This window comes from Anomalospiza imberbis, chromosome 3, assembly GCF_031753505.1.
Source record: "Anomalospiza imberbis isolate Cuckoo-Finch-1a 21T00152 chromosome 3, ASM3175350v1, whole genome shotgun sequence".
In the NCBI taxonomy this organism is placed as follows: domain Eukaryota; kingdom Metazoa; phylum Chordata; class Aves; order Passeriformes; family Viduidae; genus Anomalospiza; species Anomalospiza imberbis.
This window is the reverse complement of record NC_089683.1, coordinates 78,568,055-78,594,928: the sequence shown is the minus strand read 5'-3', so window position 1 is coordinate 78,594,928 and position 26,874 is coordinate 78,568,055. Positions and strand designations below refer to the sequence as shown.

General features: G+C 36.6%; 1 protein-coding gene across 6 annotated transcripts in view; it reads left to right on the top strand.

Annotated features, from left to right (window-relative positions):
* Positions 1 to 26,874, top strand: part of BIRC6 (baculoviral IAP repeat containing 6) — a 173,740-nt gene that overhangs the window by 83,630 nt on the left and 63,236 nt on the right. For 5 of the 6 annotated variants that reach the window (XM_068185301.1, XM_068185298.1, XM_068185300.1 and 2 more), the window contains 14 exons: positions 2,826 to 3,001; positions 3,526 to 3,622; positions 3,805 to 3,999; positions 5,878 to 6,078; positions 6,711 to 6,990; positions 9,063 to 9,319; positions 10,472 to 10,580; positions 11,091 to 11,312; positions 14,273 to 15,053; positions 15,945 to 16,088; positions 17,826 to 17,955; positions 21,352 to 21,483; positions 23,823 to 23,990; positions 26,490 to 26,663. In XM_068185301.1, coding sequence (XP_068041402.1) covers positions 2,826 to 3,001; positions 3,526 to 3,622; positions 3,805 to 3,999; positions 5,878 to 6,078; positions 6,711 to 6,990; positions 9,063 to 9,319; positions 10,472 to 10,580; positions 11,091 to 11,312; positions 14,273 to 15,053; positions 15,945 to 16,088; positions 17,826 to 17,955; positions 21,352 to 21,483; positions 23,823 to 23,990; positions 26,490 to 26,663 — 3,066 coding nt within the window. The remainder of the gene's footprint in view (positions 1 to 2,825; positions 3,002 to 3,525; positions 3,623 to 3,804; positions 4,000 to 5,877; positions 6,079 to 6,710; positions 6,991 to 9,062; positions 9,320 to 10,471; positions 10,581 to 11,090; positions 11,313 to 14,272; positions 15,054 to 15,944; positions 16,089 to 17,825; positions 17,956 to 21,351; positions 21,484 to 23,822; positions 23,991 to 26,489; positions 26,664 to 26,874) is intronic. The other variant, XM_068185299.1, reaches the window with a different exon arrangement.

Sequence of the window (26,874 nt, the reverse complement as noted above, 5' to 3'; positions counted from 1 at the left end):
CTAACAGGAGGTGGGAAACAGTAACTGGAAGCAGTAATTATCAAACAGGAATGTGTTTGATATTTGAATTTGCTGAATCTCAGAATGCTTTATGTTAAAGGACTTCTGGAGATTGTCTAGTCCAGCCTTTCTGCACAAGCTCAGAGCCGCCTCAGTTGGGAGCAGGCTGCTCAGTACCTTGGTTCTGTTGGATTTGTAATTCCTCAGGGATGGAAACTCCACAACTGCTGTGGGCAACCTGTTATAATGTTCGATCATTCTTAAAGTAGAAAAGCCTTTTTCTTATGTTTAAGTGGAATTTCCTGTATTTCAGTCTGTGGCCATCACATACCTCTATGCATGAACTAGGATGAGTCAATGAGTCTTCTTTGTACAAGACACCTTACCTCAGTTGTTTGCTATGTATTAGATGATTTTCCTTTTTTAAATCACTTTTGGAAAATACAAATTACAGTCATGTCCCTTTCATAGAATACCTCAACTTTTCCTCTGTTTTATCAGAAATTGCATTAACATCACATTCTAGGAGTTGCAGTCATATATTTGTGGGTGGGATCTTCCTGCTATGAACTAGTAAAGGAGATGATGATACTTAGAAATCAAAGCTGCTCTTTGCAAGACATCTATCTGAGGTGTATTTTCTCAGACAGACTATCTGTCTTTGTGACTTACTTGTGTGCTGTGATGGTAGCATAGCATTTATTTGCACAAGTTAAACCACTGGCTGAAATACCACGGATTTCTGCACGTGCAGAACATTTTGCAGGAGGACAGATAAAGACCTGCACTCCATTTCAGGTGTAATAGTTGTAAGATTTTGTTCTCTTTACAGTCATTTTCTTACTTTGAAGCAAGTTGCTCTGGCCTTTTCTGTGCTCCTCTTTTAAGCAGATACAAAACTTAACCAATGCTATTATCAGGAAACAGTTATTTGTTCAGGGAGCCCTCATGATAAACCTCATATTAGACCAGTGGTTTATTATAGCATGAAAGCAGTTGAGGAAGTGATAGTTATCTCTAGTAGTCAAATTAAACAGGAGGCAGGATTTGACAAGCCTGGATTGTGCTGTGGGAACCTTCCTGAAATTAATTCCAGAGCACCTCCTTCACTTTGGGTAGTTGGTGTCAGATTATAAATACGTTATGAACACTGAAAGTAGTTTGTTCTGGTAATGGTGGCTTGTTCTGAGTGTGTGTTTCTTTGGAGTAAATTCAGATATTCTTCTCAACTTTGATGTCTTTCTAAACCACTGATTTTTGTCTAGCAGTTGTTTTGCATTTTTTAAGGGCAGTTTGGAAAGATAATTTTTTCAAAATGTTTTTCATTGAAATTAGGGTTCTGGGCCAGCTGATCCCTTCAATGAAGTGTTCTTCCAAAGGGTTTTTAATACAGGTTATTGAAAATAATCTGTCCATGTATTTTGGGAAGATGTAACACAGCTATTTGTGGGTTTAGTTTCTTCAAGAAAAACTATATTAAGGTCTCTCTGGACAATTTCTGTGGAAAAAAAAAAAAAAAACCAAGACTGCAGCCCGGGTTACACAGGATCCAAAAATTAGTTATCAGCATATAGTAATAAATATGTAATAACTAATGCAGTATGGAAAGGTGCTGTCAGGATAGGTAAACAAGAAGATGTCTGCAAATGTTACTGGTAGGTAGTGGCTCTGGTGTCAAAATTTATGCTAATAGTGTTAGTTTACTGCATCTGGCAAGCCAGCTGGTCAGGATCCAGGATGGCCCTGAGTAATTCACTTGTCACATGAATTTTAAACATTTTTCGTTTTGTTTTTCCTTTTATGACCATTGTGTCTGTTTCATTAGGGGTTTTTGCTTTGTAAATGACAAACTGTGAAAATCATACCAGTAACAGTATTCACCTTCTGTCCTATCTTGTCCTCACCTGAAGGTCCTCCCTCACAGTAAATCCAGCTTACTTGATTTCAGCTCTATCATTCATTCCATTTAACTTTTCTAGGCTGGACAGAGGCTGGGTCTTAGGACTGCTTTATTTGTTGTTCTGCAAGCATTGCATATCAATTTTTGCTTTATTGACAGTTTAAAGATGGCCAAAGTACAACACCTGGCAATTCTTTTGCGAAAAGATTTCTTTAAGACATGCTCCAAAGATCACTTGAGCACACTGATTTTTATTTTTATTTGTTAGTACTGCTTCAGTTTCTCTAAATGGGACAGGATTACTCTGTGGTTGTATTACATTTAAATCTAAGACCACTTTTAACAGCTCTTCCAGATCAAAGTCATATGATTTATAAGACAGTTGTATTTATGGAAGGAGTCTCTTCCATGGGAAGACTGTTGTTTTGCTTACTGTCTGTTATCTCAGCAATGTGTAGTCAATAATGCTGATAATTGATATTCAGAAAATAGTCATGAATAAATCCTGAGCTTTAATAGTAAGAAGCAGAATTCCAGGAGAGGTATTTCTGATAGAAATGTGTGTGTTAAATGTTTGGGGAGGTTTTTGGCAGCACAAGGGCACTTTATTGTTACCAGAATAAAGATCTTAAATGTCAGTTGCTTCTAGCTAGGAGTGATTCCAATCCTTGTAGTTATCCCGTTTCCTTTACTAATTACACTCATTTTTATGGTCTGATTTGATTTAAATTTCCGGACTTCCTGGGTCAAGTCTTCCTATTTCTACATATCTGGAAATACTAATTGTAAGTCATATGATCCTGAAAACTGGTCTGTTTTTACTTTGTAAAATCCATGTGGACATTTGAACATTCTTGAGTTGTCTTATGTGCTGTTAATGGTTTGTTAGGTCTCAGTTTGTGACCTTTGAACTGTTTTCATTTAGGTGCAAGTGGCTTACACCTGACTAAACATGAGAACTTTCATGGTGGCTTAGATGCAATATCAGTTGGAGATGGGTTGTTCACTATCCTGACAACGCTTAGTAAGAAAGCAACAACAGTTCAAGTGATGCTTCAGCCAATTCTTACCTACATGGCCTGTGGGTACATGGGAAGGCAGGTAAGTTCCCTGAGGCTTGCTGTGCTTCAAGGTAGTTGATTCTGTAATCAGTAGTAAGGTCAGAAAACGAAAGTATTGCTATGTAAAAGAAATGTTAACATTTTTACAACCTTCCTTCATTTGGATGCTGAAATTAAGAAGCCTCTCTCTGTTGCCTATGGTAGAGAGTTTTCTCTAAGGACATTTTGACATTCCTGTAAATGTTTCTGGCTAAAGGCTTGAAGATACTTTATTATGTGCAAGTGAGAAGCACATTGTGGCTATTTTAATGCTCAGTACTCATATCTCCATGAAGGTGCTCACCCCCTGAGTTTGAGGTTTTCCATACCCCAAAGACTTTTCCTGTGTAAGGAATTGACCCTGTGGAACATGGTATTGTATATGGTGGCAGAGAGGTCAGCTGTGGTGGCATTTCTTCCCTGGTAGTTTTCCCTACTAAAAGGTGAGGCTGAGAGCTGTTATTTGAATTTCTACTGTATTAATTTTGTATGAAACCATATATTTCTTAATTTATTTTCTTCTAGGGTTCTCTTGCCACGTGTCAGTTATCTGAGCCACTGCTCTGGTTCATTTTACGAGTGTTGGATACAAGTGAGGCACTGAAGGCTTTCCATGATATGGGTAAGAATGTCTTTTCTTTAGCCACATCAAATAAAAAGTTTGATTTAGGTTTCTTTGGCACTTAAAGAATACATATATGTGTCGACATGGGCCAGTTTACCAAACAGGCCTTTGCTTGTGTGGAATCTATTGTGTGCTTCTGAGCAGTATTTTTTTTTTCTCTCTGCCCACATTGTACACAGGTGGTGTTCAACTTATCTGTAACAACATGGTAACAAGCACAAGAGCTATTGTTAACACAGCAAGAAGCATGGTTTCAACTATTATGAAATTCCTGGATTCTGGTCCCACCAAAGCGACAGATAGCAGTTTGAAAGCCAGAGTGCTTGCTTCTGAGCCTGATAATGCAGAAGGAATTCACAATTTTGCACCTTTGGGTGAGTAATTCTTTCTCTTAGATTAATATCTACTGGTCATTTCAATGTGTATCAAGTTCTTAACAAAAAGTAATACAGTAGTGTCAAATGTTCCAATACTACTAAATCCTCTAATGAGAGGGTTGCTGGTGTTTCAAGTTAATGTTGAGGAATGAGGTTAGTCCCCTCCACCACAGGTAATAAGGCCTCATGTGGACAGGGGAGAGAAGGAGAGGGAGTGATCTGTGTCTGATGAAGTCATGCATCAAGGTGAGCCCCTTTCTCCTCCCTTAGGTCAGGGGATGCCTGGTTCCAGCCCACCGTCTGCCTTAGACATAATAAGACTCATAACTTCTTTTAAGGCCCATCAATTTTGACGGCGTTAATACAGAATCATGGTATGGTGGGATGATAGAGAATGAGCCTGAGCTCTGTGAAGCAGAGCAGAAGAAGCTGGAGCATAAGGCTGATATTGCTGCTGATGCTCTCATAGCTACTTCTGACTGCTCTCATGTGGTCTGTATGAACATTTGTTAGAATTGCAATGCTGTTTTGATATCAATACAATAACTGCCAGTTAACTAAAATGTGTATTTTAAGAGGTAGTGGTACTGTAATATCTTACAAAGGCTTTCCTTTTCAGTGCTAGTGTCTTTGTTTTCTGTTGCTGCCCACTAGCCTGGTGCAGCCCTTGAATGTATTCATACAGTTTGTCTCACTGACAAGAGGGGATTAATTTTAAAATTTCTGGAGAGGTTGTTGAATAAGGAAGCAGTCCATTCAGTCCTGTGATTCAGATTTAAGAGTGTCAAAAATAATGGCATTGTGATAGACAATAAAAAGAGGTTTATTTGGTAAAATAGGGGCCACTGGAAATCTACTTTACTCTTCACAAATTTCTAAATGGTGAATTTAGAAATCCTGCAGATGTTCATTCTTTGTTACTTTAAATAGTAAAAATCCTAAGCATACATGGTGGTCAGTTCTTGCCTACCTTATCTTCCAGCTTACAAAGTGCTGCAGTTCTTGATGTTCTGTCATGAGGGCATCTCTCTTAATATTTAACTTTCAGTCAAGAATGTGCTTTTAAAATTAACCTTCTAGTTGCCCTCACTTAGTACATTCTAATTCCCATCATTTAGTAGTCTGTGTAGTACATTCTGATTCTCATCGTGTGGTTATTCTCTGAGATGGACTTAATTCATTTTGGGTTGAAAGTTTATCAGTGTCCTGCTGCTGCTAGACATTTAGTCGTGGGGTCAGGCTATAGCTACTTTACAGTAAAACACCCCAAGTATCTGGAGTTTGGAACAGCTCAAATCTGGTCTTGGTGCTCTATAACCTGCTGAAGAAGACTGCCTACATCTTCCTTCTTCATTCTTAACTTATGCTAGGAGTAGAAAAAGAAGCAGCAACTGTGGTCAGTTTTTTTTTATTCTGGTGTCTTTTATAGAAAAGGGTTTTCATGTGAAACCTTTTTAAAGTTAAAAGGGTTGCAGAAGTTGTTTTTTAAGTAATTTATGTTATTTTAGTATTTAAAATGTGTTAACTGTGAATTAACTGAGTTCAAGTTCTAAGCATGCTGTTTGACCTGCACCTTTCTATTTGGTTTGTTTTTGTCATGTACTCTTGAGAGTAAGTTTAGAATTTTGGTAGCAATTATCCTCTGGCAAATTTCAAGGACATACATATGCATGTGGATATGTGAACTGCCTATTTAAAACAGTTCGGAGTAAAAGAAAAGTAACTGGACAGTGGGCATTAAACATGGGATGTTACTGATAAAGCGAAAGAGATGAGACAGAAAAAAAAAGATGTTTTCCACAGTTCAGGCTGTAAATTAATCTGGGTTTTATTAATAAACATTAATAATCAACGTTGATGGTGCTGTTTTTGAAGGTTCAATCACCTCGAGCAGCCCCACTGCCCAGCCTGCTGAAGTGCTGTTGCAGGCTACTCCTCCCCACAGACGGGCTCGGTCTGCTGCATGGTCATACATATTTTTACCTGAGGAAGCTTGGTGTGACCTCACGATTCACCTTCCTGCAGCTGTGCTGCTCAAGGAGATCCACATCCAGCCTCACCTGGCCTCTCTGGCAAGTAAGTAGATTCACTGATGTTGATGCCAGTTCAAACATTTGAAGGTTGGGATACAATACAAAGAGTGTAATCAGAGGAACTAAAGCTGGGAGGTTGTTTGAGTAATGCCTGTAAAATAAGTTTGAAAAGCTTGCAAATTCTGCTTTCCTTGAGAACGGAAGTCCCTGCCTCTGCTTGTTTTCTAGCATAGTAGATGTCATGTGGCATTCTTGTTAAATATGTCAAAAAACTTGGCCATACTTATCAAAACTTCGCCCAGTGACAAAGTGATACTGGTCAAGGCTCTTCAGGCAAAATGCTTGTTACAGTAGTTGGGAAAAGGCATGAGATTTTCAGCTCTTATTGTTGTAACCCTGATAGGGAAACAGTGTTTTCAGTGGCAGGACTTTTCTTCATCTGAAGTCTTTGAAATAAAATCTATATACCATGTATCAAAATGCTTGTGCTTTTTAACATGTACCTGTACCATCTCCCAGGTCAAGTTCTCTAGCTGCAGTTCTGTAGTAGTGTCTGCCTGAGATAATTTCAGCCATTCTGTTCTCTCAATTTTAAGTGTTGACTGTGTAGCCATGATGAAGACAAACTAGAACAGATTTAAAAATAGTGTTAAACCTTCTTATCTTACTCTGTAGCTTGCCCTTCATCAGTATCTGTTGAAATAAGTGCAGATGGTGTCAATATGTTACCTTTGTCAACTCCTGTTATCACGAGCGGTCTCACCTATATAAAAATCCAGCTGGTAAAAGCTGAAGTTGCCTCAGCTGTCTGCCTTCGTCTCCATCGTCCTCGGGATGCCAGCACCCTGGGCCTCTCCCAGATCAAACTGCTGGGCCTCACCGCCTTCGGAAACACCTCCTCTGCCACCGTCAACAATCCCTTCCTTCCCTCCGAGGACCAGGTCTCCAAAACGAGGTAAGGCTCGTGTCAGGGGACAGTTTGTGCCAGTTCATGGTTTAGGGTTTGGGCTTTTTATGGTGTTTTCTTCTTTGAGTCAGATCTTTCAGTAGCAAACTCTTCGTCCTTTTTTTTTCCCAATATGAAGGGAAGCAGTACTTCTGCCTTCTTTAGTAGCATGCTTAGTCTGCAGACGTTAAAGGGAATGTTTTGTCCTTGCAATGGTGAGAGAATATAAAGCACGGGAAAGCATTTTGAGTTGCATTTTGTGTTTTTAATGGGTAGGCAGTTGTCAAAAAAAATGGAGTGCCAAAATACCACTTTATCCTTACAGAAGTCAACAAGTTACATAAGTATTGGAGCAGGAGTAGAAATAGAGCAGTGGAATGTTTTGTGGAAGTCATATCTAATATTGCTATTTGCAGATGTTTCAGAAATAGGAGTTGAAGGTTCCTATGATTCTGGCATATCAGCAAGATTTATTTTCAAAAGTGTTTATTTGGTTAGGTGGCATTTTGAATTTCTTACTCATTTTAAAAGTAAAAATAAATGAACACTTAAGGAATTTTTCAAAAGTATCAACATTTTCCAACTTTGAATTTAATTTCCTGGATAGATTTTTGAGATTTCCTGGTTTTTAAATTTAGCTTACTAAGTTGTAAAAACTCGCTAATTTTAAATCTTTAATCTTTGAACTTTAATGTTTATAAATTTGAAGAGAGCATGGGAAAGTTTTTAAAACCTTTCCTTTGCAGGGAAAATTTTTGAGAGCATAAGTAAATTTAGAGAACATGAATACTTTCAGAGTATATTTATAAAAGCTGTATAGCTGAAATTGGTCTTTGCTCTTAAATCGCAGTGAAGAAAATTACTAGAGCCAAATTATATTATATTTTTACTTCAGTAAAGGTTATAATAAAGTCATGCAAGAATAACCAGTATCTAAAGAAAGAAGGTGAATGTATATTCCTAATTTCTTGAAATGTTTTATTGTAGCTTTCGGCCTAATGTTGTAAGTATCTCAATAAAAGAATGACAGTAATGTAAAAGATATATTCAATAAACTTGGCATAAATTTTGTTTTGGACATAACAGAGAACTTGCTCTTTCTTAATTGATGAATCCAATTGGTTTAGGAGTAAATTATTCCTAAAATTAAATTGTAATCCTAATTTAGGATCTGTAATAAAGTTTGCATTTTTTAAAACTGTGGTAAAGGTTAGTTGTGGAAACAGCCTGCTAGTTTAGAACTTGTCAGTGAAAGATGCCATTTATTTCACATACAGCTTAGATTGCCATATTGTTCATGATTCTAGCTTAAACAGTATTGTGGTGTAAAGTCTAATAGATGTGTTTCTAATTCGATTTCATTGCAATAGGTTTCTTTCTCAGGATTTATTATTAAAAGAACTTCAGAGCAATTTTGTCAAAGAATGAGAGACATGAGGGAAATGTAATAGCTAACACATTTTTAATTTCTGTGCTTTTTTCTATATGCATTTTAAATCAGGTTCCCTAAAGTTCACTGTAGTTTATTGTAAATATGTATGATCCTAAAAGTTTGTAATGTCAGGGAAGTTGTGCAGCTGTATAATTTTAATGCTAGCTACTATTGCACTTTTCACTCACCTTGATGTAAATAAAAACAATGCACAAGCAAATAAAACCCAACAAAGAAGAAGAAAACCTGACAATCAGTAAAACCCAAACCTGCCCCATACCCATATATAAACACTTTCCCTTTCATCCTTCCCTCACCAGGGAAGGATTTCTTCCTGTTGGAAGAAATATGTACGTGAATCGAGAAATCTTGAAAAACCTTAGTAGTAAAACTTGCAGGCTCTTAACTCTTTCTGCCCACAGTCCCTGCCTTTCTTATAATCTTAATCCAATGATTGCAACAGCATTACTAATGTGTATTTCATTGTGGTCTTAAATTCAGTCATTTGCTTTGCTCAGATGATGTTTGATCATGTCATACAAGTTTTCTGCAGTACTTGTCCTGTAATCTAATACAGGTAGTTGTGCTACAGATAAAAAGTAATACAATAAAATAATACATTAACTCATTTTTCTGTTTTCCTTTTCAGTATTGGATGGTTAAGATTATTACACCACTGCCTCACTCACATAAGTGATTTGGAAGGAATGATGGCCAGTGCTGCAGCACCCACTGCTAATCTGTTGCAGACATGTGCTGCTTTACTAATGTCCCCTTACTGTGGGATGCATTCTCCAAACATTGAGGCTGTGCTTGTGAAAATTGGGCTTCAGTCCACCAGAATTGGCCTAAAATTGATTGACATTCTTCTAAGAAACTGCTCAGCATCAGGGAGTGATCCTGCAGGTGAGTGCAGTGTATTTCTTTTCAGTTGTTTCTTAAAAGCATTGCTTGTATAAAAGTACAAATACAGTATATTTGCATGTTGCTTTCTGATTCTGAACCTGGGTTGCCAGAACTTGACATTGTGCTTTGTTGGGCTTCTAAGTATCACAGTCTTCGTATGTGGGTAGTCCTACTAGAATAAAGCAGTGCAACCAGGGTTGTTTGGTTTTTCATAATTAGATGGGTGTTCTGAAGACAGCATAGGATGCACAGTTTATCCTAAATGCCTCTTACTTCAGATACTGTGTCCAGATGTTTTGAAATAAAGAGCACTGCCACAAATGCTGCTAAGGGAAACTAATGCAGCAGTAGTCTGTAGGACAGTATGAATTCTGAATAGCACTAAGCATTGAAAATGTTTATGTCTGGAGGTACATAATGAAGATACAACTACATTCTATGTCCCACAGTGAAGTTTTGCAGAAGCTGTTCTGTTAGTGCACCGAGGGTTTTGTATTTATGGTTTCATACTACTTTGCTGTTTTGTAGCTTCTAAATAAAAGAAAACAAATTCAATTTTCCCTGTTTTGAGGCTGCTAACAGAAGACGCTCTCTTTAAAATGGCTTTTTATGACTTCTTTTGCCGTAAGTTAGTGTTTCAGCATAGACTGCCCTTTTTGCTGGAATGTTGTTAGATAGGAAAGTACTTTCTGGCAGGTCAGAGGATGAGCACAGTGAGGAGAAGCTGAATAGGAAATAATCTGTGGAAATCTTCAGCTGTAATCTCATTGATGGAAATTGGAGTTAAATAAGCTTTCATTTTGAAAAAAAAGCGTTTGCTTCTGTCAAGTAAGAGGTTCGACAGCTTTATTGGAATTAGTCATGTCTTTTTGGAATATGTTGAAGAAAACCCTACTATGTAAACCTCTAAGTCCTGTATATGATGAATGTTGTAATGGCTTTTCCTTTTATAGTAAAGCTGAACATTGGACATAGAAAATGCACAGTTTTGAGTCAGTGGTGTGTATAGGAATTTCATCCTTATGTTAATGGAAAAACTTAATTCATTGTTAATATTGCAATTTTGTGATAATGTCATTAGTACACTTAAAAATACATATGTAAGTACTTCTATTATTTCCCCTCCCCTTTTTTTTTTTTGAATGCGGCAAGATCTGAATAGCCCTTTACTGTTTGGAAGATTAAATGGTCTCTCTTCTGACTCCACAATAGACATTCTTTATCAGCTTGGAACAACTCAAGACCCTGGAACAAAAGATAGGTAATGTTATTTGGGTTGTCATATGGAAGCATATACAAAAAATAACCTACTAAACAGTGGCTTGATATTAGTTCACAAAATCAAATATTTTTGGAATCTGATTGTTGTAAGGTAGCATGGAAGTGCAGAAATCTGAAAAAGCTCTCCCAGCTTTCTGTCCTAGCTCATTTCATCCTTTCCAGGGAATGCTATCCCTCTTTTTTCTGTTCTTATAAATGTGATAAAACTTTGTTTTTCAACTGACTTTTCTCTCAAATAGTCAGAACTCAGATACCTGCTATATTTTCTTTTTCTGTAGGAGGTTCACATTTGGCTGTCCAAGATGAATTTTTTAAATTAATTTTTGCTCTGATATAAGTCTTGAGAAAAAAGAACTTGAGCTCACTCTCGAACTTTACTTCAAAGAAAGAGATAAATATGTAAATAGGATTACAAAAAAACAGCAAGCTAATTTGACTCTTGAGTGTTTCTTTGCTCGTTTATAATGTGCAACATCATCTTGTCTTACAGAATTCAAGCATTGCTGAAATGGGTCAGTGATTCTGCAAGAGTTGCAGCTATGAAAAAAAGTGGCCGGGTCAGCTACATCTGTCCCAATAGCTCAACCAGAGAGTACGGGCTTTTGATGCCATCTCCTTCCCACCTGCATTGCGTAGCAGCAATTTTGTGGCACAGTTACGAATTGCTCGTTGAATACGATTTGCCGGCATTGCTGGACAGGGAGCTCTTTGAGTAAGTAAAGCAAAGTTCAGCACCACATTATTTTTGTAATTAAGTTGTTTTGTTCACGGATATAATACAACTTGAAGGGCACTTATTGTGAAATAGTTGTGGAAAGTGATGTGCCTGAAGCTAATTAATAGAGTGGATACCTAAAGATATCCAAACAGATAGTTTTGTAGTTCTAAACTCAAAGCTGCACTTCACAATTCCAGGTATAATTGTGTTTAAAGACCCAAAAATCTGAAATGAAACAGGAAATCTATGTGTATACTTGCATATATGTGAAAGGTAAGCTGGTTCATGGTTTCATTCATGAGGTCTTTTAATGGACTATTCTTGTTGAAATTATTTGCAGTAATTTTCACAGTATATATAAGTGATCTTCATTAGGATGCTGTCACAGAAGCATTATTTTATTTGTCTCAGTATCCAATATCTGTAACTGAGAGATGGGAAGGTGGAAATGTTTTCTTGGAGTTTTCTCTTCTGTTCTGGCCAGTTTGACCTGAAAGAAATGAAGGCACAAAATCTAGAGTGAATCTTAAACTATGAACTTGCTTCATTTTGATGCATTCTAAAGAGGAGTTCACCCTAAACACCAAATGTGTACTCTCAGTGATTCCCAAAACGAAAATATATAGTCTAATATTTGCAATTTATGTTACTTAACTATCTCTTCCATTTCAACAAAACAAAATAAATCACATAAAATTGTTTCACATGTTTTATTGAAAAATAACTGTTAAATTATTGTATCTAGCATTAGTCAGGCATCTTTGATTTGTACTGTTGAATGCAGTTGCAGTTAATGAAGAGATCTTTGCACATGGTTTTGTTGTTGTTCTTAGGAAACCTTCATATTTTTCCACAACCAGCCTCCTTTAGGCATAGTCAGACATTAAAACATCATCAAGTTATGGCTACAGGTACAAGCATGTGGAGCTCTTACATATGTGCAACATGACTTCAAGGAAGACAATTTCCAAAGACACATCACTGGTACAATGATGTAGATAATTTTTAATTCAAAATGAGCTTGTTCATCTTGGGAATCTGTTTAAGGATTTAAATTGCAGGTCAATTAATCCTTTTAGCAATACACTTTGACAGAAATATATTTTCAAGATACATTTTAGCATTTGAAAAGGAAAAGCTCTAATAAAAATGGACTTTACAAAATGGACAGCCCAATTAGATATATAAAAAAGTGGGTTTCACAGCTGAGTTCCTGTCTTTTGGAGGAAAGTGTGTTTTTTTCATTACAGGGAGAAATTATAGTTTGTACCTAGTTTGAGTATGCAAGTTATAATATGACCCTGTTCCCCTGCCTCCTCCCAGATATAAAACTATCACTCAGATAGGCCACCATCTGGAGCAAATTGTAAAATATATTCTTTAATAAATATAAAAGCTTTTTTGTCAGAGTTATATGGGCAAATAATTTTTCTAATAAAAGTAACTTTTCATGTGTATTCTTCATCTTCTTTGATATTGTAACTTTTGAAATATTGTAATGGATTCTAGCTATAGCTCCAAGTTTCTCCTTCATGTGATAAATCACTTTGTTTTTGGAAATATTTTCCCATTATCTCTATTTTCCATTTCAGTATTTTTGCTTTGGCCAATGGATGCTAATCCCCTAGTTATTTTTAAATACATATTTAGAAAAAAACCTTATTTTTTATAGAGCATGAACTCATCCAGAAGATTTTTGCATTTGGATTGTGTTAATATATATTTGAAGAAGAGTTAAGTGTAGCTTTATTACATGTGGACTTTTGGAAATTGTGACTGTCTTTCCAGAGTTATAGATCATTTAGCCACTGAGATGAGTTTTCTGTTGGGGAGGGGTTTTTATCAACCCTTGACTGGTGATAAATTCTACTTTTGGTTAGACCCAGAGAGTTCTTTGACTTCCTAGGATGCCCTTACACTAAACGTAGAATTACATTTCCATCCAGAAGAAGGGAAAACAATCCTTGTGTTCAAATGGGAATGCAAGATACAATAATATATCCAAATTTAATTTAAAAACCTTGCATTGAATGGCATGAAGTTCATGTTCACCTCTGTATGTAAATGTTAAGGTAATGTTAAGTGCGTCTTCACCTCTGTATGTAAATATTAAGACACCTGTGGTGTCAAGGTTCTGTGAAAGCAGTTTGGAAAACTGGCTTTTTTTTTAAAGTACTTCACATACTCTGGACAAGTCTGTGTGAAGAAATTTTCATTTTTCTTTACAAGTACCCCTTCTGAAATTTAAGCTGAATAACAGGAGCTAAATTAGCTTCTGCACTCATGTGCCTTGGATTAGCATTCAAGCAGATGGTACTTGGATGTGATGCCAAAGGTAGGTGGGATTTTAGAATCACTGAGGAATAATTCTGTTGTTAACTTGTGTCCTAAATTTAGGTCAAGTAAGGATAACAAAGTTGTGTTTTCCAACCAAAGAGGTTGTTGCTACTTTCATTTTTAGCAGCATCTTTAGGAAAATGCCTAATAAGGAAAATTTTTCGAACATTTTTAAACATGTTAAAGTTCTTACAAGGAATTGAGACCTTCATGTAAATGACCTTTGTACACACACATAGGGTCATGTGTGTGACCCTAACAGCTGCAGCTTGGAGAATTGACAGCAGAAGGAGGTTGCAGTTGGTTAAAAATGGATGAGATGTATGACAACTGTCAAAAGACTGAAATCTCGTTTTTGTGTGCAGCTGGTTTATATCTATTTAAAATACAGTATGGTGAAAGAAATTTAAGCATACAGTTGAGAAATGTGTTTTGGGTAGTCAGTGTCCTGCTGATACTGTGATCCAGAAGAAGTTTCCAAGTTCAGCATGGAGTGTTTCATAGCAGGTTCTATAATAGTAAATCGTAAAAGTGCAAAAATGTTGTATGCACCAGTGATGAAAAAAGGGAAAATAACTGGCAGACTATGTATTGATATGATTTTCTGTCTTCTACAGGTCACTGTTTAATTGGTCCATGTCTCTTCCCTGCAACATGGTTTTGAAGAAAGCTGTTGATAGTTTGCTTTGTTCCATGTGCCACATCCACCCAAACTATTTTTCCTTACTGATGGGATGGATGGGTATCACTCCTCCTCCAGTGCAGTGTCAGCACAGACTGTCTATGACCGATGACAGCAAAAAGCAGGACCTTAGTTCATCTTTGACAGATGACTCTAAAAATGCACAAGCCCCACTTGCACTAACAGAGTCTCACCTGGCTACGCTTGCTGCCTCATCTCAGTCTCCTGAAGCTATCAAGCAGTTACTGGACTCAGGTTTGCCATCACTGCTTGTAAGAAGTCTTGCTAGTTTTTGCTTTAACCATACTTCTAGCTCTGACTGCACTGCACAATCAGTGGATATTACCCAGGACAGGCTCAGGAGGCACCATGTTCCACAGCACTTTAATAAAATGCCCATCACGGCAGACCTGGTTGCTCCTGTTCTCAGGTTTCTGACAGAAGTTGGCAACAGCCACATGATGAAGGATTGGTTGGGTGGCTCTGAAGTCAATCCATTGTGGACTGCACTTTTATTCCTGTTGTGCCATTCTGGTGCTACCTCTGGAGGACACAATATGACGGCACAGCAGACCAGTGCAAGATCCAGCTTGCTTTCTTCAACTGCAACCACAGGACTGACCACTCAGCAGCGGACAGCAATTGAAAATGCAACAGTTGCTTTCTTCCTGCAATGCATCTCTTGTCATCCTAATAACCAGAGACTTATGGCGCAGGTGAGAGAGAAAAAGAATAATGTTTTAATATTTTGGAAACTTTCTGGTTTTTTTACCTTTCTTTATAATAACTTGGGGTTTTGTAAACTGTCATTGACTGGAGAAATTTTATATAAAAATTGTTAGCTTGTTGATCTGAGTCTGAAACATATAAAAAAGTTTTGGCATGGCTGTCCAGTCCTGTATATAGATTTGTATTCCTCTTGGTTTAGAGAAATAAACTTTAGACCAAAATCCAAAAGACTGTTTAATTGGATAGGGCTAAACTTTTGTGAAATGGAATTTGAACAGCAAGCTTTACACATATTTAATATTAGTAACCTAAGGAGATATCCTGGGAAGTTTCCTTGTGCAATCTCTGTCCAAGGAAATACAGGGTATTGCAGAATATGGCTTTGCATTTGGCATTCTAGAGCAAATTCAGCTATCTTTGTCACATTCATTAACCTTGCAGACATAGCTGAATGCAAGTATAATGAAAAAATGGCTTTTCAGCATTAAAAATAATGATGGTCTAGGAAGAAATAGACTTCAGTAAAAAATTGAGTCAGTTCTCTGTTAGTGGCTGGGAGTAATAGTGCATTATGCCATGGAAGGTGTTTGCTTTAGGGATTCAAAAGCTGTTTTTATAACTACTTTCTTTTCAGTTTTTTATGTTTTTGAGAAATCTACATGTTTACAATTACTTTAATGCTGTAGTCAGCATTTTAAACTTTTATATTAAAGGCCTTATTGCTGCAGGTATTTTCTTCAGTAGTGCTCATTTCTGAGCTGGTTTGTGTGATAACTGGGAGTGGATCTCGGGCACTGCCTACTATGGCTGTGTAGAGCTATATTTTAAAGACCTAAATGTAGAAATATTTTAAGTCTGGTATCATTTTGCATTCTCAGGTTCTCTGTGAATTGTTCCAGTCCTCTCCTCAGCGTGGGAACCTCCCAACCTCTGGAAATATTTCAGGATTTATTAGGAGGCTTTTTTTGCAGCTGATGCTAGAGGATGAGAAAGTTACTTTATTTCTTCAGTCGCCTTGTCCGGTAAGAATTTTTGATACCGTATGGTAAATGTGGAATAAATTTAGCCTTCAAGTCTTAAGTCTGAGTTTATTCAACTTTGAAATGTTAGCAGCTTTTTTCTGCTGTACACATTATGGAATTTTGGAAAGGAAAGTGCTGTTGAATTGTAACTCATCATTTTAGAAGAAAATTCAAGGCACTGTGTTACAATCACACAAAATATTTATTGGAAATGTACTGTTTTTGAAGGATCTGACAACTGAAATTTATCTTACAGAGGTTTTTTTAATAGCACCCTTACACACTAGCAATAAATATAGATACTACATCTGTTCAGTCGACCTTAGCAGTTTCATTAAGGATCAGTCATAGTCAAAATTGGCGGACATGCTTCAGCAGTTAGCCAAAATGCCATGAATAAATTGAGTGACAAATACGTGAATTAATTTATAAAGCAGATGTATGCTTTATGGTCCCACATGCTTCACGGGAACAGAATTATAATTGATGTCTGAAGTGCTCTCCTTGACGGCTGTGACTAAAAAAATAGGGTAAAACCACAAGTTTCTTTAGAAGATCTGTTACTCCCATCCAGAAAACAGTATTTGCAGCTGTGGTTTCTGCATCTCAGAAGTAAAGTACTGCAGGAGATACATGAGAGGGAAACTGTATATTTTATACTGTCGGACAGTATAAAATGGAAAAGGAGGCACAAATACAGTTTTAGCACAAACATTTAAATGTTCTAACTTGGCTAAATAATTTTTAGCAGGTCCACTGACAGTGTAAAGGTAGCATCAGTTTTCTGTTAATTGTTTTACATACAACAGGTTTTTTACAGAAAGCTGTTACTAGATACGTAAAAGCAGAAAAAATGTCTTGAAGTTGTCATAGTTCCATTTCTTATATTAAAAACACTGGGAAATTGTGTTCTTACTGAGATGATTCCTCCTATAACATGCAAAGAGAAACCTTAGAAATAATGTAGATGTACAGGATATACTTCTAGAATATCCAACAACATAACCTTTCAAAGATTGGTTCCCCATTGTCATCTTAAAGTTCTTACAAAACTGTTTTTCAGAAGCTTAGTTCTGGTTGTCAGCAAATATAATTTTTTTTCATTGCATTGCACAACAATAAATTGGTCCTGTAAGTGCATATTAATAAACAGGTCTTCAGGGCTGTCTAAAATATGTTATGGTAAAATATTTGCGATATTTTTACTAATGGTGACTTAGTTACCTGTCATAATAATAAAAAAATAGATATTAAGTCTAGAATAAACTTCCTCCTCAAGTGAGAGCAACAGAGAAACATCATCTTTCTCTACTCAGGGTATATTGTTATTTTTCGATATTGAGTTTCATAGTTAAGTTTTCATTTCCTAAATAATTGCAATTCTCAGGCATGCAGTTTTTCTCTCATATTACAGCTATGTAAAATGATTGCTTTTATATAGCAAAGATGATATCATACTGTTTCTGGTCCTAAAAATATTGTAGGCTTTCAAAACAAATTATTTTGAGTTAAAAAACTAAACATGTCCTAATTTGATGCATTTTTACTGTATGCCTCCAAAGTTGAAGGATTTTTCTTTCATTTTACTGTATGCCTTCAAAGTTGAAGTTAGTTTTCTTTTTTAGCATACTAAGAATTTAGCTTTGTCTAGCTGACATGGCTTTATAAGAACATAGTGGTTTAAGTTATTTCTCAGTGTTAAAGTCATAATTAATGTTGACTGTTTTTTCCTTTCAGCTGTACAAAGGTAGAATTAATGCTACTAGTCATGTAATTCAGCATCCAATGTATGGAGCTGGACACAAATTTCGTACTCTTCACTTGCCTGTCTCAACAACTCTAGCAGAAGTTCTTGATCGTGTGTCAGGCAAGTTTGCAATAGTTCATGGTTTTGTTTTGCTTCTTTTTTAAATGCAGTTAAAAAAATATATATTATATTGTTTATTTGACCATACAAGTGCTACTGCAAATATCAGTCTTTAAAACACACTGTCTTTCATCCATTCATTACATTTCCCCAAATGTTGTCAGTTAAATGTCCTGGAACTTAGTGATACATCTCAAAATGGAGATATGTGTCATGTGAAAAGGACCTTGATAAAGGCTCCATCTAATTTCTGTGGTTATACATTTGTCTGCCATATAAATATTTGCAATTGCTTACTAAATGAAAAATGAAAAGTATAATTTACTTTAAGATATTAATTTTAAAATTATGCACAGTGAGAGGATAATGTTAAGGCATTCATTATTTATTTGTTTTTAAAATTTCAGTACTTTCAGTCATACTACGTGAATATACACTGAGAGATAAACCTGTCTGTAGGGAACTTTGTTGATCAGGCTTTCACAGACCATAATATGGATTTTGACACCTAAATGGTAGACATCTTAATCTTAAAATGAATCCCACCTTTAATTTTAGTGCTTATTAAATACTTTAGGAAACAGAACTATATGTTAAAGATTAGGGTTAATAACTTTTTTTAAATTAGTTAAAGAAGAGAATTCATACTGAAGATGTCATGTCCATGCCAGAGTTCTCTAGGTAAAGCCAAGCAAGATGCAAGTTGATTCTCCTCTAGTAACAAATAGAAATTGTTGGGTCATGTTAAATGAAAAATCAGTTTTATACATGTCTAGTTTAAAAAAAATAAACAAATCCAGGACTTTATCCTCTTTATTCTTAAAATGTGATTCTCAATATACCAAAGAAAAATCAAAGATCATTAGAGCAATTATGTTTTTGCCATATGGGAGATGTGTGTGCCCTGAAGGGTATGCACTTAGTTGCCTGTTCATCTGACTAGGTATGCATGCTCCTGTATGTAGGTTTACTTGAATGTGTACTTCTTTGGAACTCAGGGTAGATCAAAATTTTAATTTATGAGACAGGTCTTCATGGAGTTAAAAGCATCTATTGCTTTTTTATATGTGTGGAAAATTTTTTCATTTACAAATTTGTTGAGGCAGGAAATGTTGCCTAACAAGCTGATAGGAGTACTAAAATGTTATTTGGCACAATACTAGATCAAACAAGATGTGTTTTAGGATTTTAAAAGAAAAATATCCATTCCTAGCTAAATGCTTGTATCTTATTTGTCAAGGAACACTTTACTATTTCTGATAGAATTCTATATTTATTTACTGTCCAGAGAGTCATGTGTGAAATTTGACTAAGGTTTTTCTGACCACAAACTGCGCAAGGATCTCATTACTGTAATGGGTGGGATGGTCACTCCATACGAGGTAGGGATCAGTTGTTGAGCAGTGGCATAAACTGTACTGAGTAGCTGCCTTAGTGGTGTATTGTTGTCAGCTTGATGGCCAGTGCTAGTAAGGACTGGAGAGGAGAATGTGATGATACGGTAAACTGTCATGTCTGTAATTCAAAATGGTCAAGTGCTGACTTTGTAGGGCACCATGACTTTAGAGTTTGCTACTGCATTGTTATGCTTTGGCTTTGTGGTTCTTGTATGGCATTCTGTGAAGTCCATGGTTAGGACAGAGTAAAGAAGTCTTGAATATAAGAGGAGCAAGCTGTGTGTTTGGGGGGAGAGAGAGAGAAAGGGTGGACTGGGGTAGAAAATTAAGAAAAGGCTGTCACCACTACAGCAACAGGAAATCAGAAAGATCTTGTGTCAGAATCTGTCCCTTGGGTTAACTTCTTTTTTCTTTACTACTGTTAGTGTTTCAAATTAACCATTTCATACTTTCTGCATGAATAAATCACAAGAACCATATTCATTTTGTACTTTTTTCCCAGCTTTTAATAAAAGACGGTGAGAAAGGGTGCCTGAAATCATTGATAGATCTGCTGCTTGCATCCCTTCACCATAGGAAGAAAATGTGCAGTACACAGCAGATAGAATTGCCTGGATGAGTACCAGTTGTTTTGTATTTCATGCATCTTAATCTTGAGTTACTGCTTGACTCAGAAAAACTGAACATCGAATCTGGGTATCGCCTGAGTAGTTACAATACCATTGCTTAATCTCCTTTAATAATTGTATTAATGACCTTTAAATTTCCCAACAGTAGGTGGACAACATTGAGTCCGTGGGACAAAACTAGAGAAATTCAGAAATGTAATAATAATAATGATGATGAAATTTTTTTTAAAGACAAGAACGTACACAGTCTCATCGATAGATACATTTGCGTGTGTGTATATATACACACATATGTGTTTGTCTATATACACAGAGATCTATACGTAAAGAGAGTGTATTTGTGTGAATGTTGAATCCTAAGTGGCAGTAGTTTCACACTCTGTATCTTTTTTTAGTCTCCGGTGCTGTCTAATACAGATAGAACTAATGTCTTCAGGAACAAATCATAATACATTTCCAAGCAGACAAATCACATCCCTTTCAGCACCTCACCCACTGGTGACAGACAGTTAAAGGTAGCTGGATGGTACTTGTAGGTCTTGAGTTGTACCTTAAAGCTGCTGTGGCTATATGGAAACAAGTTACTACTCAGAAGCAATTAGAGAATTACTTGGCCATTTTGGCCAGTGTTGTACCATACAGAGTATGAAATCGTCCATTGTCATTAATCATCAGTGATTCAACAAATTAGATTAGATTTAATAACATACTGGTAGTTGTGATCTACACTAATGATTGAACCGAAATGGTTGAACTGCAGTAATCTAATGTTCTCTTAAGCAAACAGCTCAAGATTTGGTTGTGTAATGTACTTAAGGCATCTTTCAATTTCAAAGGAAGAGAATTTACCAGTTCTGAAATTGGATCAGTATGTAACGAGAGATACCCAGACCCAAATACAACAGCCTGTCTAAATAAGTCTGCAGCTGTCCTTAAAAAAAAGTTTTAGTATTTCCTTTTTTGTTGGATTTTTTTGCTGTTGTTGGTTTGTCAAGATTTTTTGTGGGTTTTTTTTGGTTCATTGGGTTTGGATAGAGATTTTTTGCTTAATCTCATTTTTGGTTGATTGCAGTGGTTTAGTGTTTTTTTTAATGTGAAAACACTTGATGCATCAAGTAATGGTTTTAAACTGTTACAGATTTAAATTGTCAGAGAACAGAGTTTTGGGGGGAGAAGGTGGCAGAATTACTGTAATACCTTAATTCAGAGTTACTGACAAGACTATTGCTGTGTGTGTTGGAGCTCTGAAATGCTACAGTAGTTGAGAATAGCCTTGTTAACGGCTTAGAAACTAATAAAATCAACTTAGTATCTTGAAATGCTTTTCTTTCCTCTCTTTGTTTGTCCTTGTCCCCTCCATCCCCACATAGATACACCCAGTATTACAGCTAAGCTAATTAATGAACAGAAGGAAGATAAAGAAAAGAAGAATTATGAGGAGAAAGAAAAAGTTAAAGCAGAAAATGGATTTCAGGACAATTACAGTGTTGTTGTTGCTTCTGGTATGTCTTTTTCTTCTATCTTTTATAAAATGGATCTTTCTGGTATTCAAAGTGTGTTGGGGGAAGAAAATATCTACCAATAATTAATTTTGTTACTAGTGATGGTTAGAAAGATTGTAGTACCTGGTACTACAATTGTAATGTAACTGACTGTTAGGCAGCAAAGATTGATTCCTGATGAAACAGTTTCCTCTAGCAGATTATAGTTTGATAAATTTGTCAAATATATGGACACCTAAATATATGTGTCAGTGATATCTTCTTGGATGCTGTTGCTAGGGTATTTTACAGCATTTTTTTAAAGACACCCCTGGAGCTTGGAGGGTATTATTGCTTCTGTTTTTTGCAGTAGCTGGTACAAGAGTTCAGTCACCTCTCTTCTGAAAATATTCTTTGGAAATAAAAGATATCCATATATTTTGCATAACAACTAATGGTACTCTGTTAAAATGGTCTCTGTCTAATGGAGACTTTGGCGTAAACCCATGTTATTCCACTTCGAAACAACTAATACTGGAGTTTCAGAGCATTCAGTTTATAAAAGCTATTGAGTCGAACCTTCAGAAGTCTTTCATGTAATCCCGTTTCCTTACAAAAATGCAAGCCTATTGTTGGAGGATATAGATTGAACATAGTAATTTTACAGCAGTACACAAATGTTACAGTTCAGATGATGGCTGTAGAAGTCATTAGTCTTTTGGTTTGAAGTTGATTAATCAACTTCAGACTACTGCCTTTCTAGCTTTCTGCCATTATTGAGGTACCTCGAGTTCATTCACACTTCATGAAGCATAAAGCAGAGATACTGATTTCCTTTGACTTTTGGCACCAATATTTCTTAAGCTTTTTATTTCAAGTTTTTAGATGTAGATATAACTTAACACAAATGTTGAACAGGGCAGCGGTTCCACTGAACTTGGTACACTTAAAACAACATAGCTATGTTAATTACAGCATCTTTATCTGACAAGATAGTTATAGTACGTGCCACTTAAACAAGTTAAACATGTTTTAGTAGTATCTAAAATATTAACAGGTCCAAGCAAATGGTTAAAATACAAAAAATCTAGAAAGAAACAAAAATATTACACCAAGCTTGAAGATAGGGCATAGCATAGTCAGCCATGTCATTCCACTTGCATCACTCATCCTACTACCTGATATAGCCCATTCTCTATTAAAAAGAAGCAGATTTCAGTTTTTTCTGATGTTGTTTCCAATTTTCTCCAATTTAGTAAGAGTTTAAATGTAAACTTATTTCATTTGCATTTGTTTTTACTGCCTGTTTACCAAATATTTTCTTCTTTTGTCATTAATTTTTCATATATTCTGAGGGGTTTTTAGTGTTCTCAGAATCTCATGAAGTTAAAAGTGTTTAACATTTTACCTATGGGTAAAATTAATCAAAGAAGGAGATGGTATTTGCAGCCTGATCTTCCTGAGGCAAGCTAGTTTAGTGTACTGAGGTTATTGGACAATGTGTTGCACATTAGAGCTGCTTCTAATGATCAGCTGAAACCAGAGCATATTACAGCATTTGAAGTGTGGATGTTGTTAGTTTTGTGTCAGCTCTTGGACAAAGATAAGTTAGTAATTGTGTATTTGTGTCTTGACCTGCTGGCTTTTTGCCTTGGTCTGTCACCTGCACAGAAGGGTACATGATTGCAGTATAATTTTGTTGTACCTTAAGTCTCCTTAAGCTGTCCTAAGATAAGGCAGTCTTGCTGTGTAATAGCAGTAAGCTTTTATGTGGCTATTCTGCCTCCTAATTTTCATATAGTGCTTACTTCAAATGTTTTGGGGCCAGGGAACTTGGAAACCACATATAAAGACACCTTTTATCACATGTGGTACTGTCAGTACTGCAGCTGAAGTCACCTTTGTAGGCCAGACAAGGGGTTATTATCTATAATCTGTGTTGAAATGTCTGTCAATTTGGAAAATTTTGCCTTTCTTGCTTTCAGGTGAAAAGACAGCTTAAAAACGTTTTGCTGTAGGGCCCATTGTGAGACACTTCAATGAGAGCAGAATCAGAATAGCTTTTGCTTTTTTTATGGATGGTATCATCTAGTTATGGTTTGGTTTATGTTTGGGGCTTAGGAGAATGTACAGCCTTTTAACTAAAAATATACTGTATGAAACATATGTATGTATAAAACATATTTGGATATAATATGTGTATTATATCCAAATATGTTTTATACATAAATGTTATTCTGGTATTTAATTAGCCAGTGAGGTAAAGTTCTTACATTTTTCTGTCATTGAGGATGTTGTATCTTGGCTAACTGAAGGTGTTACATACTAGAACAACTTGAAGTGTTTTACTTCTGTACTAGGTTTGAAATCTCAGTCAAAAAGAGCTGTTTCATCCACCCCTCCACGTCCACCATCAAGACGAGGAAGAGTGATGGCAGATAAAGTTGGTGCTTCTTCATCGGGAGGAGAATCTTCCAGCAAGACCATTAGTGTTCCAGTTTTTCATCTGTACCATAAACTACTACCAGGTAACTTCAGTAATACATTTTAAACATCAAAATTATGGTCTTTTCAGTGGCTGATACGTGATCAGGAATTTGTTACAATGGTAATAGGCATTAGCATCTTGGAAGTGTGGAGCCCTTCTGGGCTGGTAAACAGTTTTCAACTGGAGATCATTATAACATCAGCAATTGCAGCATTGTAGCATCATAGCAGCTCAAAAAAAGTGGCAATTATGTTGATCTCCCTTGAAGTTTAATACCTTGTTCCTAAAAAAACTCTCAAAATACTTCCACTCACAAATGAAAGCAGGGTAGGTTTGAAAGGTGACGTAGGTTTCTTTCCACATACAAGGCAGAATTGACCTAGTACCATTGCCCTATTACTTCTGGTTCTAAGTGGGCAACCATCTTGCATTGCTCTCTGAAAGGTTCATTTGCCAGTTCAGGAATATTCTTGAATTCCATAACATTTGTGTTTTAAAAACAAAGCATGTCCTAAGCAGTTGGTCATATTCCATGTATATCAGATATGGTATAGCAAGATTGACAATCTCTCTTGTGTAGGAAGACACTGTAGTGACTTGGATCAGGAATTAAAGACAGAAACATGGATAAAACACTTCATTATTATGCAGAACAGCTTCTTGTCTGGATCCAGGTAATGGAATTAAGTGGCTAACTTCTGATCAAAGTAATTTTCACCCAAAAATCCCTAAATTTGAAACTTACTATCCAATTACCAGCTTTGAGGCTATCCTCTGGCAATTATTAGCAGGATTGTTTACTTGGATTAAAATATCTAAAACTGATGAGCAAAACCTGGTGGGATGAGTCTAGTGATCGGTGTGCCATGACGGATGGTTATGGGCTCTTCTGGAGAAGATCAGGCACAGCATCGCCAGCCAGACAAGAGAGGGGATTGTCCCGCTCTGCTCTGCCCTGGGGCGGCCTCACCTTGGGTACTGGGATCAGTGTCCAGTGACACAATATAAGGACATAAAGCTATTAAAGATAGTCCAGAAGAGGGCAATGAAGAGAGTGAAAGACCTTGAGGGGAAGCCATATGAGGGATGGATGAGGTAATTTGTTCAGCCTGGAGAAGAGGAGACCTCGTTGCAGTCAACAACTTCCTCATGAGGGAAAGAGGAGGAGCAGACACTGATCTCTTTCCTGGTGACCAGTAACCAGTGACAGTACCCAAGGGAATGGCCTGAAGTTGTGTCAGGAGAGGTTTAGGTTGGGTATTAGAAAAAGGATCTTCTCCCAGAAGGTGGTTGGGCACTGGATCAGGCTCCCCAGGGAAATGGTCACAGCACCAGCCTGACAGAGTTCAAGAAGCACTTGGAAAACGCTCTCAGGCACATGGTGTGACTCTTGGGGCTCTCCTTTGTAGGGCCAAGAGTTGGGCTTTGATCCTTGTGAGTCCCTTCTAACTCAGGATAATCTATGATACTGCTATTTTGGAGATGAGATCAAAACCCAGTGCCTGTTTTCAGTATGTAGCTGGTAAAGGTTGACTGTCTCATGATGGTCATGTAAACTGTTCTGTATTTGTGGTCTGGTTATGTCTTGCATAGCAGACAGTTGTTACAAAATAATAGGCCATGTGAAGAAAATCAGTGATGGGGAAAAAAGGGCAGAAAACTTGCTCACTTGCACAATGGCAAGGCATTTTGAATTTTTGTTTTCCTTAAGACGTAATCTTCAATTGAAGAAATAGATTGTTTCTAAGGAACTCTTAGATGTTGTTTTACTTGATTAAGTACAATCAAGATGAAATGGACATGCTATTATAGGATCCAACTTTAAAATATTTAGTGTGTAAATCTACTTGTTTTCAGACAAAATTTTTCTGCCTTCAGATGAGCTTGTAATTTCAGGGAAGTGCATATTTGCAATCAACAAAGTAGCCAAAATCTGAATTAGAGTAACCAGTTTGGACTGTATTGCATGTGCATTTCAAGGCTACATTGCTGTGGAGAAAAGTAGTCCTGGCAGTGCCCTTTTTTTTTTTTTTTTTTTTTCTGCTGTCTTCTGCTGTCCTGATACAGAAGTCATGAGCTAGGCTTGAGATTAGTAGGCCTGAAAAAGAATTGCCAGTTTATTTGTTTTCCACTTTTTTCAATACCATCTGTTTTACCTTCCAGTCACACACACCTCTATGCTCCCACAATTCAAGGGTGATGCATAGGTGGTGTTTAATAGCAGGGGACAGCCGGTACCCACTTAAAATGCACATCAAATTACAGCCTTAGCCATTTGTTAAATGTGCCAAGTGCTTGTGCTGTCAGCACAGAACTGTCTTAGGGAATGTTGGCATAGATCTTTTTGATGATTGGTTCCAAACTGATGGGGCCCCTTTTCCCAAGAGACCAAGTGGTAAAATTAAGGCCTTAGTTTGGAGCCAGATGATATTTAGTCTACTTGGCATCTGTGGTGCAAGTAATGAACAGCACCTGGATACATATGTTAAAATAACCCAGTCAGAATTTTCCTCTCTGACTTGATGCCTTTGTTGTCTAGGTCAGCCACTACCAGCTGAAATGACACTTGCCCAGCTTCTGACTCTGCTGTATGACCGCAAACTCCCTCAAGGATACCGATCCATAGATTTGACAGTTAAGCTTGGTTCCAAAGTAATCTCAGATTCAAGCTTATCAAAAACAGACTCATTTAAACGTCTTCACACAGAAAAAGGTGAGTGTTCTTACGTTTTTGGTATACCCCTTTTAAAAATGTTTTTAGTTTGGACAAAAATTGTTTTGATTTTCTTGATGAGAAACAGTGGTTTTTTTTGTATTTTCTTGAATGATTTTCCTGAGCTGTTCTTTTCTAGACAAGAGCTAAACATTGTGATAAAGTACAAATTCATTGCCTGCCTGAATTGTGTCTATAAGATGCTCCAATA